This window comes from Lynx canadensis, chromosome D3 (assembly GCF_007474595.2).
Source record: "Lynx canadensis isolate LIC74 chromosome D3, mLynCan4.pri.v2, whole genome shotgun sequence".
NCBI classification, from domain to species: Eukaryota; Metazoa; Chordata; class Mammalia; order Carnivora; family Felidae; genus Lynx; species Lynx canadensis.
In genome coordinates this window covers 37,247,277-37,267,575 of record NC_044314.2, presented here as the reverse complement: position 1 = coordinate 37,267,575, position 20,299 = coordinate 37,247,277, and the positions used below count along the sequence as shown (strand labels likewise).

At 37.8% G+C, this 20,299-nt stretch overlaps 1 protein-coding gene across 4 annotated transcripts in view; it reads right to left on the bottom strand.

The window, feature by feature from the left end:
- RPRD1A (regulation of nuclear pre-mRNA domain containing 1A) overlaps positions 1-20,092 on the bottom strand; it is a 69,967-nt gene extending 49,875 nt beyond the window's left edge. For all 4 annotated transcript variants that reach the window (XM_030335787.1, XM_030335788.1, XM_030335791.1 and 1 more), the window contains exon 1: positions 19,812-20,092. In XM_030335787.1, the coding sequence (XP_030191647.1) occupies positions 19,812-19,962 (151 nt within the window). In that variant the 5' untranslated portion in view covers positions 19,963-20,092. The remainder of the gene's footprint in view (positions 1-19,811) is intronic.
- Between the last annotated feature and the right edge of the window lie 207 nt (positions 20,093-20,299).

Sequence of the window (20,299 nt, the reverse complement as noted above, 5' to 3'; positions counted from 1 at the left end):
AGTCGGACGCTTAACCGACTGCGCCACCCAGGCGCCCCAAGGAACCATTTTCTTATATCTCACCTGTCTGAACTATAAATTTTAAGCTACTATGGGTAATAAGTATAGCCCCTTTTCCTCGGACCTTGTATGTAAACAGGTACATCAAAACAAACAAATAAAAATAATAAAATCTGGCTAATATGTGAGGACATAATATTACCTAAAATGTTAAGCATACCCCCTAAAGGGCAATAGAAGTTCAGTTTGTCACACAAGTAAGAAAGAGTTACAAAATTCACATAATTCAAATAAAAAACAGATCAACTACAAGGCTTCAAAAAGAAGAGTCTGGGCTATTAGATAAACAATATGAAACAAACTTAATTAGTCAAAGTACTACATAAATTCCACCTAGTTTCACTAATTCATAATCAGTTCAGAATTCAGTTTTACTTATTCATAATCAGGAACCAACAACATTACTTATTTTCTTACACTGTACAAAGCATATACCTATTCATTTTGACATAATACAGAATATTATAATTTAATCACCCATGTTTTTACAGGGACTGAAATTTAAAATCACAGATAATAATGCCAATAAATACAACAAATAGCTAAAATTTTACTGTGTTACCTATTAACACAAGAACACTCTTTACAGAGGAAGCCCTATAAATGGGAGAAGCAGCAAGAAAACTGAATAAATGGGTGTCTGGTGACTCAGTGGGTGGAGCATCAGACTTGGCTTCGCCTCAAGTCATTCCCAGGGTCGTGGGATCACGTGGGGCATTACACTGAGCATGAAGCCTGCTTAAGATTCTCTCTCCGTCTGTCCCTCCCCTGCTCTCATATTCTCTCTCTAAACAAAATAACTGAATACACACACACACACACACACACACACACACCAATGAGCATTACTATAGGTCTTACAGAAAGAAATCAGAAGAAAAGCCATTACCTTGAAATAAAATTCTATTAAAGACTTACTACTGACTGTTGGACAGCCTCATTTATTTCCCTGGTAAACTGATTATCACTACAGACTAGAAGAGATGCTCATATAGATAAATAGTTGGTTATATGGCAGAAACTAATTTTCTTTGTCACAGAAACTGTATAATCCACAGGTGATTCCTGAATGGATTCTATCTGTCCCAGACAGGACCACGGAGTTCAGTCAGCTGCAGCTGGCTGCTTAACAGCTGAGGTGGGTGAAAAACAAGGTGGATAAAGCCAGCGTATTCCTGTACCATTGCCACAGTGCCTCAGATTTTTGGCAGCCCACCCTTTGCTTTAAAATCCTTCAAAGATTTTCTATTATTCTCCAGATAATATTTTAAATCCTTAATATGAACCAAAGGCCCAAAAATGTCTGTCTCTGCCGTCTACACTACTCTCTTCATGCCCAATACAATGCCTCCTCTAACTTCCCCAACTCCTACCCATCCTTTAGACCTCAGTTAATAAGTTCTTCTGGTTTCCCTTGAGCACCTTGACACACAGGTCAGGCAACCCTGATATGCTCTCGGAGCACCCCATACTTTACTTTGAACACTTAATCCCAACAATATCATTTTTATTTAATCTAATGCTTCCCAACAAAACTAAGTTCCATTGAAAGCAACAACTGTCACTCTCATCTACCAAACAAAACTAAGTTCCATTGAAAGCAACAACTGTCACTCTCATCTACCAATCTATGGAATCAAGCCCAGCAGTCGATTCAAAATTTGTTCAGCTATTTACTAAATAACTTTGGCCTAGACCTGTGCCTTTAATTATCTGTTCTACTAAGTTGGCTCCTGGTCTTTACCTTGCCCAACACAACAGAAGATGGGAACAAGGATATAATTAAATCACACTGCTCTCATAAACCTCAACTTCAAATTCAGATTATGAAAGACAAACTTTCTTACAGATCTAGCTAATCTTGCTTATTTTCAATGTATTGAATTCAAATATTTTTATCTCCCCCTCCATTCTAGAGTTCTCACAAATCAATAACCTATAGAAAAATGGGCTAGTATGAATGGAAAGGTCAAAGAAACACAAATACTAAGCAATTAAAACCAACATCATTTTCCACCTATTAAAATGACCAAGATGGAAGTCTGACACTAAAGTTGGCAAAAGCATGAGTAAGATTATCACCTTTAGACAACTTCAGACATTGGTGGTTAATAAATAAATTAGTGCAACCTCTCAGAAAAATCATTTGGCAGTATCGATGAAAAATGTAAACACACAATCCCCTGACCCTGCAAATTTCCTGTCTAGGAATTTACCCTATGGATATATTCTCATAAATGCACACAGAAATAATTAAGGACACTCATGACAACAACAAGAAAAAGATAACTAAATAAATCATGGTATATCCATATAATCCAATATTCTACAACTGTTCAAAAATGAGATATTTACATACTGATATGCAAAATTATCTCAAACAGACATCTCAGACGTAGTGTTAAGTTATACATATTCACACAAACACAAACACACAACAGACAGACCTACTTTGAGGGAAGACCAAGAAGTAATTTGGGGAGGCGTGTGTGTCAAGAGTTACCAACAACTCGGGGAGCCTGGGTGGCTCAGTCGGTTAAGTGTCCAACTTCGGCTCAGGTCATGATCTCACGGTCCGTGAGTTCGAGCCCCGCGTCGGGCTCTGTGCTGACAGCTCAGAGCCTGGAGCCTGCTTCAGATTCTGTGTCTCCCTCTCTCTCTGACCCTCCCCCATTCATGGTCTGTCTCTGTCTCAAAAATAAATAAACATTAAAAAATTAAAAAAAAAAAAAGAGTTACCAACAACTCATGTGTTGGTATATTAAACAATTAACTTGAACCTACATGCTGAAAATGCCTTTTGGGTAGTGCTGACTCAGTGCTCCTCCACCAATATGACTTTGTCCTGTAGGTGTATTTATCAATGGTATCTCCTATTTCAATGTTTGGTAAAAACAAACAAACAAACAAACAGGCACACCTCCACCTACACCCAAACAAATGGACATCTTTCCCAGTCTAATAGGTTAAAATCAATTCAAGTTCCTGAAGTAACTTTAAGTTTTTTTATTTTGATATATGCAACAAATGAATTTTTTAAATCTTAAAAAGAACAAACTTCATCCTGAACCACCAGACCATTATAAAGGACACTGTCAAATGGAAGAGTTCTGTTAGAATACACACTATATGCTTTGTTCACATTATGCCACTACAGTAGGATGGAGACTAAAAATTTTTTGCTCCTGGGGCGCCTGGGTGGCTCAGTCGGTTGGGCGTCCGACTTCGGCTCAGGTCACGATCTCACGGTCCGTGAGTTCGAGCCCCACGTCGGGCTCTGGGCTGATGGCTCAGAGCCTGGGGCCTGCTTCTGATTCTGTGTCTCCCTCTCTCTCTCTGCCCCTCCCCTGTTCATGCTCTGTCTCTCTCTGTCCCAAAAATAAAATAAACGTTGAAAAAAAAAATAATAATTAAAAAAAAAAATAATAATATTGTGGAATTCTCACAGCCACTGTGGAAAACAATACGGGGGTATTTACCCAAAGAAAACAAAAGCACTAATTCAAAAAGATCTATGCACCCCTATGTTTATTGCAGCATTATTTACAATAGCCAAGATATGGGAGCAACCCAAGTGTTCACTTGGTGGATGAGTGGATAAAGATGATGGATACACTATGGAGTATTATTCAGCCATAAAAAAGGATAAAATCTTGCCATTCACCACACAGATGGACCCAGAGAGTATAATCCTAAATTAAATAAGTCAGAGAAAGAAAAATACCATATGATTTCACTCATATATGGAATTTAAGAAACAAAGAAAAAAAGAGACAAACACAAAACCAAACTTATAAATACAGAGAACAAACCGATGATTGCCAAGGGGAAGAGAGTGGGTGGGTAGATGAAATAGATAAAAGGGATTAAGAGTACACTTATTTCGATGAGCACAGAGAAATATATAGAATTACTGAATCATCAGACTGTAAACCTGAAACACTGTATGTTAATTATATTTGTATTAAAAAATATATGCATTGACTATTTCCTTATAACTAGGCACTGAAATTTGGTATTTTCTATATTCAATGATTTTATAATTTTATTAGCCAAATCTATTTCCTACAAGACCTCTTGGACCTTATTTAGAAAATCTTTGCACAGTGCAAGACTAGAAACAACTATAAACATGTTTTCCTTACAGGATTCCACAGTTGATTTTTTTTTCAGTGTTATATCTTTAACTTTATGTATGGTATCAAGTAGAAACCTAAGAATCATTTAATATTCTAGCCTTTTCCACATGAATTTAAAGTGCTTACTTTACCAAATTAATGATTACCAAATTACTACATAAAATGGGTTTCCTCATAAATCTCTGGTCTGTTCCTTCCATATATATTTTTATTTCTGTTATCAACATCATACTCTTCTACCTTCAGAGCCTTCACAGTCTGTGCACAATACCTCCATTACTGTTTTCCCTTCAAAACTGTCAAAATTCACAAAACAAAAATTAAAAATGGCCTTGGCTGTTCCTCCACATTTACTTTTCCCAATGACCTCTAGATTTAGAGGTCTTTTTTTTTTTTTTAAACCTTTTTATGTTTATTCATTTTTGAAAGACAGAGGGAGACAGAGCACAAGCAGGGGTGGGGTGGAGAGAGGGGGACACAGAATCTGAAGCAGGCTCCAGGCTCCAAGCTGTCAGCACAGAGCCCGGTACAGGGCTTGAACTCACGAATGGCAAGCTCATGACCTGAGCCGAAGTCAGATGCTCAACCAACTGAGCCACCCAGGTGCCCCTAGATTTAGAGGTCTTATAAAAGACCTTGCCTTGTAAAATGTCTTGTAAAAGAACACATTTCTTATAAACTGCCCTGAACTTATAAATTAATTTGGGGATAACTGGCCTCTTTGCAATACATTTTTACTTAGCAATTTACATACTACTGTGCTGTTTTACATTTTACAAGTGTGTATTTTAAAACAATAAAAAGTAGAACTGTTTAGCAGTTATATTAAAATAAGCTTATTAAAATACTAATACCAGATGCAAACCAGAAAGTATCTTATAATATCTCGGACAAGAAAATACTAGTAAAAATACCAGTAAAACTGATGTGCCCCAGTTCCAATATAAAGACCAGTTTTGTAGGGAACATATGCTTCCAGGAAGGTTAAGAGCAGATGTAGTTTTCCCTATTTTTCTTGGAAAGTACAACTATAAATCCTGGGCATCAGAAATAAAACAAATATAAGAACAAAAAAGGCAGCAGACAGGCTAGGGACCTTGCAACCCAAAGAACAATACAAAATGAGCTCTCGGGGTTTTCTTTTTGCCTTTATCTCAGATTGGGAGTTGAAAAAGTCAGCAACCCAGAAATCCTAACAGGTGCAGACATAAAGAGTTCCAACACAAACCTTCTCATTCCAGCCAAAGGACCAAGAAAAGGACAGCCTAGAAAGACAGAAAACTTTTAGACAATAACCAATCTACTCCAGCCAAACATGACAGGGGAAAACCAAAAACACAAAACAGTGCCCCACTCACATCCATATCAGCAAAGGCTAAGCAGGAAACCAAGCTGTGATATAGAGACTAACACCTCTCAAGAGTGGTGTCAGAGAAGACAAAGTTAGAAAGGCCTGGACTTCCACCCTTACCCAGCGGTAAGAAGGCACTCCCCCTGGGATGTGCCAGTGAAGAGTCAGGATTTTCACCATGGCCCAGCAATACTAACACCACACATTCCTAACCCCTTACTCTGTGGTGTCAACCAAACTCACTTGCACTCAGCAGTAACAAAGAGTACCTAACCTTCCCCTGATGGGTTAATATCATAGAAATCCAGATAAAACAGGATTAAATAAAGTCCAGAGTTTCAAAACATAATACATACAAAAAATTATGAATCGGGGCACCTGAGTGGCTCAGTCGGTTAAGTGTCTGACTCTTGATTTTGGCCTAGATCATGATCTCACACTTGTGAGATCCAGCCCTGAGTTGGGCTCCAAGTTGGGCATGGAGCCTGTTTGAGATTCTCCCTCTCTCCCTCTCTCTCCCCTTCCTCCACTCCTCCCATTTGCACAGGCACGGGCTCTCTCTCAAAAAGAAAAGTATGAATCAATCAAATATCACTCATTATACCAAGAACCAGGGGGATGTGAAACTGAATGAAAAAGGTCAATCAATAGATGCTAACGCCACAATGACAAAGGTATGAGAATTATTTTAAGGTATCCATCATAAGAACACTTCAATTAACATATGCAAATAAACTGAAAAGATATCGTACCAAAATCTGTGGGACAAAGCGGAAGCAGGGCTGAGAAACTTTTAGCACTAAATGCATATAATGGAAAAAATGAACAAGTCCCAAATCACTAATCTAAACTCTCACCTCAAAAACACAGAATAATAAGAGCAAAATTAACCCAAGGAAACAGAATGGGGAAATAAAAGTAAAAGCAGAAATTAATGAAACCGAAAAGAAAAATAGAGGGAAAAAAAATATCAGTGAAACAAAGAGCTATTTTCTCCACCAGTTTTATTGAGATTTAATTGACATACATCATTGTACATCAAGTTTAAGGTGTGTAGCACAATGGATGGACTTGTACTGTGAAATGCTTACTACAATAAGTTTTAACATCCATCATCACATACAGTTGCAAAAAAAACATTTTTTCTCCATAGGATGAGAACTCTTAGGATTTACTCTTAATAACTTTGATTTATATAACACAGCAAGGTTAATTACAGTCACCATGTTGTACATTACTGGAAGTTTGTACCTTTTGATCATCTCCTTACAATGCCCCTTCCCACATTCCCACCTCTGGTAACCACGCCCCAATTGATCTCTTTTTGCTGAATCTGGGTTTGTTTGTTAACGTATAAATAAGATCATGTAGTATTTGTCTTTCTCTGACTTATCTCACTTAGCATAAAGCCCTCCAGGTCCATCCATGTTACAATTGGCAGCATTTCCTCATTTTTTATGGATGAATAATATTCCATTGTGTATATATAAAACAATTTCTTTATCCATTCATCTGATGATAAACACTTAGGTAGTTTCCTTGTCTTGGCGATTGTAAATAATGCTGATATTATTAACATAGGGGTGCAGACAGCTTTTCAAGTTGGCATTTTCATTTCCTTTGGATATATTCCAGAAGGGGAACTGCTGTGTCATATGGCAGTTTTATTTTTTAAGTTTTAAATCTATTTTAATTCCAATTTTAATTTTCTTTCAAAAAAAATTTTTAACGTTTATTTTTGAGAAAAAGAAAGTGCTTGCAGGAGAGGGGCAGAGAGAGAGGGAGACACAGAATCTGAAGCAGACTCCAGGCTCTGAGCTGTCAGGACAAAGCCCGATGAGGGACTTGAACTCATGAGTGGTGAGATAATGACCTGAGCTGAAGTCAGGTGCTTAACCAACTGAGCCACCCAGGCACCCCTCCAATTTTAATTATTTAATTTATTTTTAATTCCATAGTAACTGTACCAGATTATAATCCCACCAACAGGGCACAAGGGTTCCCTTTCCTCCACATCCTCTCCATCATTTCTCTCTTTTTGATGATGGACATTCTAACAAGTGTAAGGTGATATCTCATTGTGGTTTTGAGTTGCATTTTCCTAATGATTAGTAATGTTGAGCATCAAAGAGCTGCTTCCTTGAAAATATGAATTCAAATGATAAACTTCTACCAAGAATGACAAGGAAAAAAGGGAAAACACAAATTTTCAATACGAGGATTACCACTGGTATTGAAAGGACAATTAGAATAAGGGCAAACGAAAAACCCCAGACACATAAATTTGACACTTAGAAAAAATGGACTATAGTTCCTCAAGAAAAACACAAACCACTGCAAACTCACCAAATATATGAATATACAGAAAATATACAGAAAACCAAATATATGAATATACAGAAAACCTAAACAGCCCTGTAACAATTAATAAAATTGAATATGCAATTTTTAAACTCCCAAAAAAGAACTCTCCAGATCCAGATAGTTTCTGCCAAATAATTCTACCAAGCATTTAAAGAAGAATTTTAAAAATTCTACACCTCTTCCAGAAAACAGGGGAACAAACCTCAATTCATTTTATGAAGTCAGTGCTACTCTGATTTCAAAACAAGACACACATGTGCATGTGCGCGCGCACAAACACACACACACACACACACACTATAGACCAACAGTCCTCCTGAATACAGATGTAAATACCCTTAACAAAATTAAGCAAACAGAATTCAGCTATATATATATATATATATATATATATATATATATGTAAAGAATTAACAACCACAAACAAGTGGGATCTATTGTAGGGATGCACAGCTGGTTCAAGATTTGAAAACTGATCAACATAATACACCATATTCACAGGCTAAAGAAAAAAAATCACATGATCAAATTGATGCAAAAAAGGCTTTTGACAAATTTCATCAACATTTTATTTTAGTATCTCTCAAAAACCAGGAACAGAGAGGAAGTTCCTCAACTTGATACACAATCTAAAAATAAAACTACAGCTAACACTATATGTAATGCTGAAAACACTGCTTACCCACTAAGGAAAAAGACAAGGATGTCCACTCATCATTCTTATTCAACACTGTGCCTGACATGCCAGCAAGTTCAATAAGGTAAGAAAAAGAAAAAACCACAGAGGTCAAAGATGAAAAAATAAAACCATACCCATTTGCAGATGACATGACTGTCTACACAGAAAATCCCAAGGAAACCTACCAAAAAACTCCTACAAATAATAAGTATGTTCAGCAAGGTCACACAAAACAAGATAAATACTTTTTTTAAAGCTTATTTATTTTTGGAAAAGAGAAAGAGTGCACACGCAAGTGGGGTAGGGTCAGAGAAATAGAGAATCCCAAGCAGGCTCTGCACAGATAGTAAAGAAAGGGGAAGATATGCCATGTTTATAGATTGGAAGACTCAGAGTAATAAAGGTCAATTCTCCTTACACTGGTATACAAGATTAAAGAACCCTTATCAAAATCACATCAAAATAATTTTTATTGATATAGACAAGAATATTTTAAAGTCTATATAGAAGAACAAAGGAACTAGAATAGCTATAATAATTTTGAAAAATATAGAAGAAATAAGTTTACTCAATTTCAAGATTTATTACATAGTTATAATAAAGACTATGTGTGGTATTTATTGGTACAGGGAAAGACACATGGATCAATAGAATAGAGAACCCAGAAAAAGACGCATACAAATAAGCCCAAATCAATTTTAACAAAGATGCAGAAGTAATTCAATGAAAGAAAGACAGCCTTTGAACAAACTGTACTGGAGATTCTGAACATCCACATACAAAAACTGAACCTTGACCTAAATTTCACCCCTTCCACAAAAATCAACTGAAAAGGCATCATGGACTTAAATGTAAAACTATATAAACATTTTAGAACAAAATGTAGAAGAAATCTTCAAAATACAGGGCCAAGCAAAGCTCTTAAACTTGTTATCAAAAGCAAAATTCAGGGGCCCCTGGATGGCTCAGCGGGTTAAGCATCTGACTTGGTTTCAGTTCTGGTCATGATCTCATGGTTTGTGGGTTTGAGACCCACATGGGGCTCTGTGGTGACAGCGTGGAGCCTGCTTGAGATTCTCTGTCTCCCTCTCTCTGCCCCTTCCCTGCTGAGAAAAGGTCTAGGATGGATGATGATGCCAGTTGCAAAACAATGTGAAAATACACAGTGCCACTGAACTGCACATTTAAAAAATGGTTAAAATGGTAAATGTATATTATATATAACCTACCGCACAAAAAAACAAGAAAAAACATTAAAACATTAAATTTTATGTTACATATACTTTACCACAATAAAGAAATGTGCACGTGTGCACACACACAGAGTCATGCACTCAAGGGTCAAGATACAACAAAATTAGTAGCGTGCGCTGCTTTGATAAGCAGTCAGGAATGTGATATATTTTTCAGCTGTGAATGTCATGTGAAAGGTACAATGAATTTCAGTAGAATGGTCCCTCTACCTTTATTAATATTTAGGCACTAACCGTTTTCATCCACACCTGCTTTTTACACTAACGTCAACACAGTCAAAAGGGGGAAAATATCTTAGAAGTATTACAAAAATAATTTTTACCTTGTGGACTCATACATTCCCTAAAAAGGTCTTGGTGATTCACTGACCACACTTTAAGAACCACCACCCTAAGAACTGATAAATATGGGAAAAGCAGAACAGTATGACAGACTGAAAATGGTGGAAATTTTCCAAGTTTTTCTCATTAAGGGAAATATTCACAACTGGAATTCATTATTTGTCTTAAAATGTTGGAAGTTCCTAAGTCAGGCACTATCTTTAAAAGAAACTGTTTAAAAGCAAAACATTCTTTAATACTCCTTCCAAGATCTAAAAATCTCAGATTCTACACACTTTCCAACATTCATTCAGTAACTCATCACGTATTTTACTTCATGCTAGATTCTGAGGCAACAAAGAAATAGGCTCAGTCCTCTAGCAATAGGAAACTCAACACAGAACCATTAAAATACAGTACAATAAGTAGTGTAAGAATAGCAGTAGCAAGTACTTGATGTCAGAGTTGGGAGACCCAACAAATTTGAAGAGAAGACCACTGAAATGGGAGTGTGGAGAGCAGAAAGAAAAAGAATGAAGAAAAATGAACAGAACCTTAGGGTTCTGTGGCACACCATCAATACAACAAACATACACATTACAAGAATCCCAGAAGGGAGGAGGGTGCATAAAGAATATCTAAAGAAACAATGGCCAAAAATGTCCCCAAATCTAGGAAAGACATGAATCTACAAATCCAAGGATCTCAATGAACTCTAAATAGGATAAACTCAAAGAGACCCACACTGAGACACAGAATCAAACTTTAGGACAAAAAATTATGAAAACAGCAAGAAATGACTCACTTTCACGCACAAAAGAGACTCAGTAAGACTGAGTAACAAGGACAGCCAACTTATCAGAAACTATGGAGGCCAAAAGATGCCAATACTGAAAGAAATCTGGCAAAACTATCTTTCAATACAAAGGAGACAAGAAGACATATTAACCTAAACAAAAGCTGAGGGATTTTGTCACTAGCAGATCTGTCCTACAAGAAATGGTAAAGAGACTCCGGCAGGCTGAAATGAAAGGATGTTAGATAGTAACTAGAAGACATATAAATAAAGATCATCAGTAAAGGTAACTATATAATTAAATATAAAAGCCAGTATTAATTGATGTCTTAATCTGTAACCCTCTTTTTGTTTCCTATATGACTTAAAAGACAAATATATAAAACAGCAATTTTAAGTCTTTTAATGGGCACACAACTTACAAAGATGTAACTTGTGACAGTAATAACAAAGGGGGGGGGGGAGACAGCTCTATAGGAACAGTTTTTGTATGCTATTGAAGAAAAGTTAGTATCAATTCAAACTAGATTATTATAAATTTAGGATGTTAACTGGAATTTTTATTCCCAAAAAAGGATTAGGGACTATAAATGGACAATTAACTCTTCCTGGGGACTAGGGGAAGCTGCAGAGAGGAGTAGGTAGACACCAGAGCTTAGAGGCTAGGAGACAGAGTAGAAATAGAAACAGAGTATATAAAAGCACAGAGACACATAAAAGTGCAAGGTGTTTATATGACTTTTTTCTTTTAGGAAATTACATAACAAAATTAACCACATTAAAGTATCTAATTCAGCAGCAGTTAGTGCATTCATAAAGTTCCACAACCATCACCTATACAGTATCTAGTTCCAAAACATTTTTGTCATGCCCCCAGATGACCTCATACCCATTAAAGTCATCCATTTTCCATTCCTCCCCTCCTCCCAGCTCCTGACAACCACTTTCTATCTCTGTGGATTTATCTCTTCTGAATATTTCATATGAATACAATCATAAAATGTTACCTTTTGTCTCTGGTTTCTTTCACTTCACATGTTTTTGAGGTTCATTCACACTGTGGCAGAATTAGCCCTTCATTCTTTTATTTACTGGCTGAATACTATCCTACTGCATGAATTCCACTGCACCATATAAATTCATTCATCCATTGATGGACATTCAGGTTGTTCCACCTTTTGGTACTCTGAATAGCACTGCTATAAGCAGTCTTGTAAAATATATGTTTGAATCCTTGAATATTTCAACTCTTTGAACATATACCTAAAAGTGGAATTACTGGGTCATATGGTAATTCTATGCTAACACTGGTAAGGAGGACAAGCAGATGGCTAAAGAGACTAAACACAAGGAAATTAGATGGGAGGCTATTGCAAGGGTGTTAGTGAAAGATGAGGACTTGGGCAGTAGAGATAGTGCTAAAATAGCAACAAAATAGCTCAAGGTGAGGCACGTATGGAAAGGGGCCAAGCCAAACTTAAAGTTCTGAGCTTAGGCAACTGGTGGACCGTAATGTCTTTCACTGGAACAGGAAAGCCCCCCCCCCCCAAAAACAAAACAAAACAAAACCAAAAAAACAGTGGGATGAGAGTGGGGAAAGATGACATAAAGGGTTGTTTTGTGCAAGGTGAGTTTGTAGTGCTCAAGAAATGCCATTCAGTAACATTGAAACAGGGGCTAAAAAAAGAGATCACTAAGTGTGATCAGCATATTGATGTTTCTACCATCACTTAACATCTAAAGCACCAAATTATAAACACATAAAATGAAATTATTTTTAGTCATGAAGAGTTTTCTATGTGCTATATGTTAGTTATAGCATATCAACTGCTTTTTAAAAATTCTCAAACAGGGACTTATTTGGATTAAATCCACAATATAGTTGATTTACTAACGAAATCGTAGTAAATCCAGATAAAGCTGCTATGTTCTAAGGGTTCTCCAGAGAAACATAACCAATAAAATATGTGTGTATATACATATAAAGAGATTATAATATTAAAAGGAAGTAGCTTATAAGATTATAGACGCTGACAAGTCCCAAGATCTGCAGCTAGGTCCCGTGGGTCCCGTCTGCAAGCAGCTCCAGACCCAGGAAGAGTCCATGTTTCAGTGTGAGTCCAAAGGCAAGAAAGAACAGTCAGGCAGGAAGAGTTCCCTCTTACTTACAGGAAGGTCAGCCTTTTTAAATTCAGGCCTCCAACGACAGAGGTCAACTCACATTAAAGGAGGGCAATCTGCTTTACTCAGTCTATACATTCAAATGTTAAATTTCCAGAAATTACTTCACAAACATACTGTATGACCCAATATCTAGCTGCCTCATGGCCCAGTCGGCATGCCACATAAAATTAACCATCATTTAGTGCTGTTAAAGATAATAATTCATGATACTCTGCTAAGAAAACTGAATTTTCTGATAAGCAAAATATGGTCCTTGACTACCCAAATAAATTTGTTATTTTAAAAAGTAATATATAAAACAGAATACAGTACACAGTACGATTTGCACAAATACTAATGAAACAAACACTGGTGAGTAGATGAGGATTTTAAGTCACGCTCTTGAAGCAGAATGATGTTCCCTGAGCTAGACCAAAGCATGCCATCACAAAAATCAACTAAGGCAAGCCATTTTCTCAATTTACAAAAAATATTTTTTCAGTTTTAAGTCTTTCTGTGTAATGTGGCTTAATCCTTTGACACATCCTTCTGTTAGTCTGTACTAGAATTAAACAAGATACATTTAGCACAAAGTTATTCTAAAGTTAAGGGTGCACTGCACAATAGTCTTTACAAACCTTTATAAATATCAAGAACTGATATATAAACAAGCTTGAGAACCACTTATTTAAAGAATTACAATAAATACATTTAGAGTAAGACAGCACGATTCTCAGCCTAAGATGATTTACCATTAAAAAGATGTGAATTCTCTTTAAGCTAATATATAAACTGAAAAGGTCATGATCTCACAGTTTGTGAGTTCGAGCCCCGCACCAGGCTCTGTGCTGACTTGTAGTCTGGAGCCTGCTTCAGATTCTGTCTCTCTCCCTCTCTGCCCTTCCTCCACTCATGCTCGCTCTCTCTCTCTCTCTCCCTCTCTCTCAAAAATAAATAAACATTAAAAAAAATGGTACAATACACTAATGCCTAACCATTTCTATCATGGTCTCTCTTTTTTTTTTTTTTTTAATGAAATTACTCTTTAAAAAAATTTTTTTTTTAACATTTATTCATATTTTGAGAGACAGAGCATGAGTGGGGGGGGTAGGGGCAGAGAGAGAGGGAGACAGAATCCAAAGAAGGCTCCAGGCTCTGAACTGACAGCACAGAGCCCGACCGCGGGGCTCGAACTCACAGACCGTGAGATCATGACCTGAGCCGAAGTCGGACGCTTCACTGACTGAGCCAACCAGGGGGCCCCTCTATTATGGTCTCTTAAGTCAGCTGAAACCATTAAGAAAAACACTAGAATATTTAGTAACAAAAATTAATATATAAATATTAATATTAAAAACAGACCCATCCTATATGTTCCTCAATAAAGAAACAGTTATAAATTTTGGTGCGTCCAAAAAACAGAATACAATGCAGTAATTTTTTTTTAATGAAGCAACACCATTTTTATCAATATGCAACAATCTGAAAGATATATTAAAAGGAAGAAAAGCAAAGCAAAGCAAAGTCTACATGTTGGTCTATGTAATACTCTACCATTTGTCTAAACAAGAAAGAAAAAAATTATATATATGACTGTATATACATAGAAAATTCTGGAAAAATATATAAACTGTTAAATTGATTCTAGGTGGGGAAAATCTGTGGGTAAAGAAGAGAAGAATAATGGGAAGGAGTCTTACCCCTCTTTATAACCTTTTTTCGCTTTTTAATTTTACATTATGTGCATGTTATTACTAAGACATATCTGTGTATTTTTTAATACACCTGGAAAGTCCAAGCATCTAATGTAAGCACAGTAAAATTTTTACTTAATTTCTCAGTTATTAAAGAAGGGACTAAGGAAAAAATATAAAAAGAAGATTATAGGTACCTGAGAGCAGCCCAGCCAAGAGTTATGTTACAGAACCAAAAATGACCAAATGACCTAGAAGACAGCAAGGTAACTAAATAATTCATTATAATCCTCCTAACGCATTTTATAAACATAAAAATTTCAAATATCTTAGGGGCACATGGGTGGCTCAGTCCGTTAAGTGTCCAACTCTTGATTGCAGCTCAGGTCATGATCTCACAATCTGTGAGATCAAGCCCCGAGTCCAGCTCCATACTGAGCATGGAGCCTGCTTGAGATTCTCTCTCTCTCAAAATAAATAAACATTAAAAAATATGTATCTTAGGGGTGCTTGGGTGGCTCAGTCGGTTAAGTGTCCAACTTCAGCTCAGGTCACGATCTCATGGTTTGTGACTTCTAGCCCCGTGTCGGGCTCTGTGCTGACAGCTCAAAGCCTGGAGCCCACTTCAGATTCTGTGTCTCCCTCTGTCTGCCCCTCCACTGCTTGCACTTACTCTCACATTGTCTCAAAAATAAATAAACATTAAAAAAAATTAAAAAAAAAAAGAGATACAAAGATTTGCAAAAATGTAAATCACTCCAATCCTTAATATTTTTAGGAAATCGTTATCTTTTACTAAATGTTATTTACATTAACATGAAATCAATTTGGGGCGTCTGGGTGGCTCAGTCGGTTAGGTGTCCAACTTCAGCTCAGGTCATGATCTCACAGTTCATAAGTTCGAGCCCTGTGTCGGGCTCTGTGCTGACATCTCAGAGCCTGGAGCCTGCTTCGTATTCTGTGTGTGTGTGTGTCTCTCTCTGCCCTTCCCTTCCCCTCTTTCAAAAATAAAAAAACATTTTAAAAAAATGTAAAAATGGGCAAGAATCTGAACAAACATTTCTCCAAAGTCAACATACAAATAGCCTTAAGCACATGTAAATGTGCTCAATATCCTTAGCCATCAGGAAAATACATATGAAAACCACAATCATACTTTACAACCCAATAGGATGGCTACAAAAAAAACAGGTAATACAAGTGCTGACAAAGGTGTAGAAAAATTGGATCCTCATACACTGCTGGTAGGAGTATATGAAGCAGTCACTGTGGAAAAGTCTGGCAGTTCCTCAGAAGGTTAAACATAGAGTTTCTGTATGATCTAGCAATTCCACCCATAGGTATATATTCAAAAAAAATGAAAAAACATTCACACAAAAACCTGTATGCAAATGTTCATAGCAATATTACTCATAATAGCAAAAAACAGAAATAACCAAATGTCTTATCAACTGACGACTGGATAAATCCATATAATGGATTATTATTTGGCCATGAAAAGGAATTAAAAATGCTACAACACAGATGAGCCTGGAAAACATTATACTAATCAAAGGAAATCAAGCACAAAGGATGACATGTTGTATACTTCCACTATGTGAAATGCTAAGAATAGGCAAATCTATAGACAACACAAACTAATGGATGCCTAAGGCTAGGGAAAGTGGAGGGGTTTGAGGGATAATGGCTAAAAGGCACAGAGTTTCTTTCTGGGTGATGAAAATGTTTTAAAATTGACTATGGTGGTGGTCTCACAACTTTACGATACACTAAAAACCACTGAACTATACACTTTAAATGAGTGATTGTATGATACGTTAATTATATCTCAATAAAGCAGTTAGAAAACAACAAAATCCTTACGTTTTTTGGTTACACTCTATCACATTTCTCAGGGAAAATATGGCTACTTTATAGTCTTCATAAAGGCCTTGGGATATATACCTGCAAACAGAAATTCTTTTTTTGTCCCCACCCCAGAAATTCTTTAAAAGAGGCAAAAATAAGAAAGGTGGAACAAAAAAGGAAATCTTCAAAACTGGATAATTACCATGTGTGACATTACCATTTTACCTGATTCTTATATTTTGAACAGTAATTTTTCCTACCCATGTCACATTTGTCTTCTTTAATCACTTCAAGAAACTAAAGAATGCCAAGCTTAATACAAAATGTTCTACTGATTTTACTTATTGATTTCTTTATTTCAAATTTGACCAATTCCTTTTATAAATATTTATTTTATAAAGATTATGTGAGGATTCACAATATCACAGTAAGATGGCTAAAACAATGCTGATATTCAGTTAACTATTCCCCTTGTCATTATGCTACAGGCCATGGAGGATCCTAAAGCTGATGAGGAGGGATGCTGCGGTGGCTCAGTCAGTTAAGGGTCCAACTTTGGCTCAGATCATGATTCCTCACTTCATCAGTTCGAGTCCCACATCAGGCTCTGTGCTAACAGCTCAGAGCCTGGAGACTATTTTGAAATCTGTGTGTCCCTCTCCCTCTCTCTCTCTCTCTCTCTGCCCCTCCCCAACTTGCGCGCATGCGTGCGCACACAAACTCTCTCTCTCAAAAATAAACACTAAAAAAAATAAAGTTGATGAGTAAAACACTGCAAAGGTGGGGGAACACAAAGGCTCTACCCTACAAAGGTACAGTCATGTCAAGGAAAGGAAACTTCTGGCAGATAATGCAAAACCAAACAAAACTGCAGCAGCAGCAGCATGATCATCACCACCATTACCATCATCACCATCATCACCCAACACCACTCGCCTCCTACAGTATCTATTTATATGCCTTCAATTTTTTTTCTAATTATAAATCGTTTAAACATATGGAAATAACCCCAAGCCCAGTTAATAGCACATCTTATAATTTTCCCCCAGGTATCAAATGATTAAAAAAAATACGAAATGTAAGATACCACAGATCCATTTTCACTTCCTCTCTCCCTTATGGTAAGCACTATCTTGCAACGTGATGTTAATCATCACTATGCATGTTTTTCTAACTGTAACTACAGGTATCTGTGAAGGAAGCAGAGTATTGTTCCTGCATGTTTTCAAACTTTACCAGATGGCATACTGGTCTGCACCTTGCTTTCTTAGCTCAACATTTTCCTTGTTTGTTGTTTTTTTAATTCAGTGATGTTGTTTCATGGAGCTCTAGTCTGTTCACGAAAACTGCTGGCCAGTATTATATTCCATGAATGTTTCAATATATTCACCCACAGCTGTTTCTAATTTTGTTACTAAGAAGCTACAATAAACATGACTCCTTGAGGACATGTATTAGTTTCTAAGACACATTCCTGGAAGAACTGCTAGGTCAAAGGATATATACCTTCAACTTCATTAGGAAGTCATGGAGTTTATCTCCTTTTTACACTTCAACCAGTAGTGTAGGAGAGTTCCTGTTTCTCCCCGTCTTCACCAATTCTTTTTTTTTTTCATCTTCACCAATTCTTGCAAACTGAAGGGTATAAAGTGGTACCTCATTGGTTTATTCTTTCCTGATCAGTAAGATTAAGTATCATTCATTGGCCTTTCAGGTTTCCGCTCATGGGACACCTTTAATAGTACTGCCATTTTTCTATTGCTTTGTGGTAGTTCTTAAGATAGTCTGGGTACCAATCCTTTATTGATTATGTGTTTCTGATACTCCTCCCTAACCCCCAAAAAGTATAAGCCTTTTGCTTATTTCGAAATAAGTAAAGTATAGGAGCAAAGACAACTACTTCCTTCTCAGAGTTCAGCTATTTTCCAGACCTTTTTATCTTATGTTTCTCAAACCTTTCTGGTCACTCACAGAAGATGAATTCCTCCCTGAGCACCAATACAGAGACACACATATGAACTGAAAAACCTCACTCCAAGGTCCATTTCTCTTAAGAGATTAACCACAAGCAAATACACAAGAAAAGGACAGTTTGTTTCCATTCCCTATAGCCAATGCCACATTTTGGCTCTCATATTAATACATCACATCATACAGCTTTCATATAGGTCAGTAAACAAGCATCCATTTTGATTAATAATGGCTGTTAAAACCCCTAATTAATAAATAACCAGCATATAGATACATGAGAATGTCTGAAGCAATAACGAGAAGCGCACATTCTTTCTACGCAATGAATTAAGAATTACGGTTAAAACCCAGACTCTAAGCAAATGATTTAGTCTCACTGACAATCAGTTCTTACAGATAAAGTCGCTCTGCAGAAGTGAAATGATTCTGAGTGTTTTAGCGAGAGCAGACTACTGCTCAAAAAAGTTAACTTCATTTACAGGACTGATGTTTTGCAAAACAAACATGCTGCCCTGAAAGTACATAATCATGGAGCAAGAAAAGACTTTAGATGACTCAATGTAACTCCCTCATTTTCAGGTGAGGCAACCGCAATCCAGAAATTAATAATAAATTCACCGAATGCTAGTCCTCTAAAATCTACAAATTCAGGGTTCCTTCACTGCATCAGGCATGGATGCAATTTCACATTCCCCAATTCTAAAATTCCGATTCCTCTATTAATTTTTCAAGACTGAGTTGATGTGTTATAGAAATGATGGAATTAACTCCCAGCCGCACGCCAATCTTTTCCTTTCCACTTCCCTTTTTTCACCCTTACCCTCCATTATAACCCACAGAATGAAAAAGATACCTGACTGCCTGAATTTCTGGCCCTAATTAGAGGCAGAGTCCCGAGTTCCTGGCTACCGCCTCTGTGTTAAATCAGAAGGAGTTGTGTTTTGTTTTGATCCTTCATTCCTTATGCAACAATACCTACTAACCGCAGGTTCTGCGGGAAGCGCAGTGCACGCCGCTCCTCCTAGCCGGCGGACCACCGACGCCAGGAAGCCGGGCACGCTGGGTAGGGCGGTGCCGGGCAGCGGGGAGCTGGGGTCGCTGGGGAAGTGCAGCTCGCGGGGAGGGGGGTCCCGGCGGCACCAGGGAACAGGCCGGGTGGCGGGGCGACTCACCTTTACGCAGCTCCCGCTCCCACACGGTGACGATGGGCCGGGAATGCTTGCGGTGGTGGATGAGCCACAGGGACAAGGTCTGCACGCTCTGCTGCGAGTTGCTCAACTCCGACAGCTTCTTCTCCAGCGCCGCCTCAGAGAAGGCTGACATCCCTCCGACACCGCGTTCACGCCGTCCCACGCGGTGGGGCTGAGGGGAGGAGAGTTTCGCCGCCCGCGCCGCGGCCTCGCCCCCTCACCCCACCCTTCCCCACGCCCTCACCACTGCTGCCGCCACATCCAAGACCGGCCGCAAACCAGCAAGATGGCGTCCGGCCGGCAGTGACGTCACGGCCGACCCACGCCCCGCCCCCGGAAGAGGCGAGGCCAAGCGGCAGGTCCTCTGAGCGGAAGGGCGGGCCAAAACTGGCGCACGGGAGGCATGTGGGGGCGTGCCGCTTGGGTCAGGCTGAGGCGGAGTGGGGTTTGCCCAGTCTGGAACCCTCGTA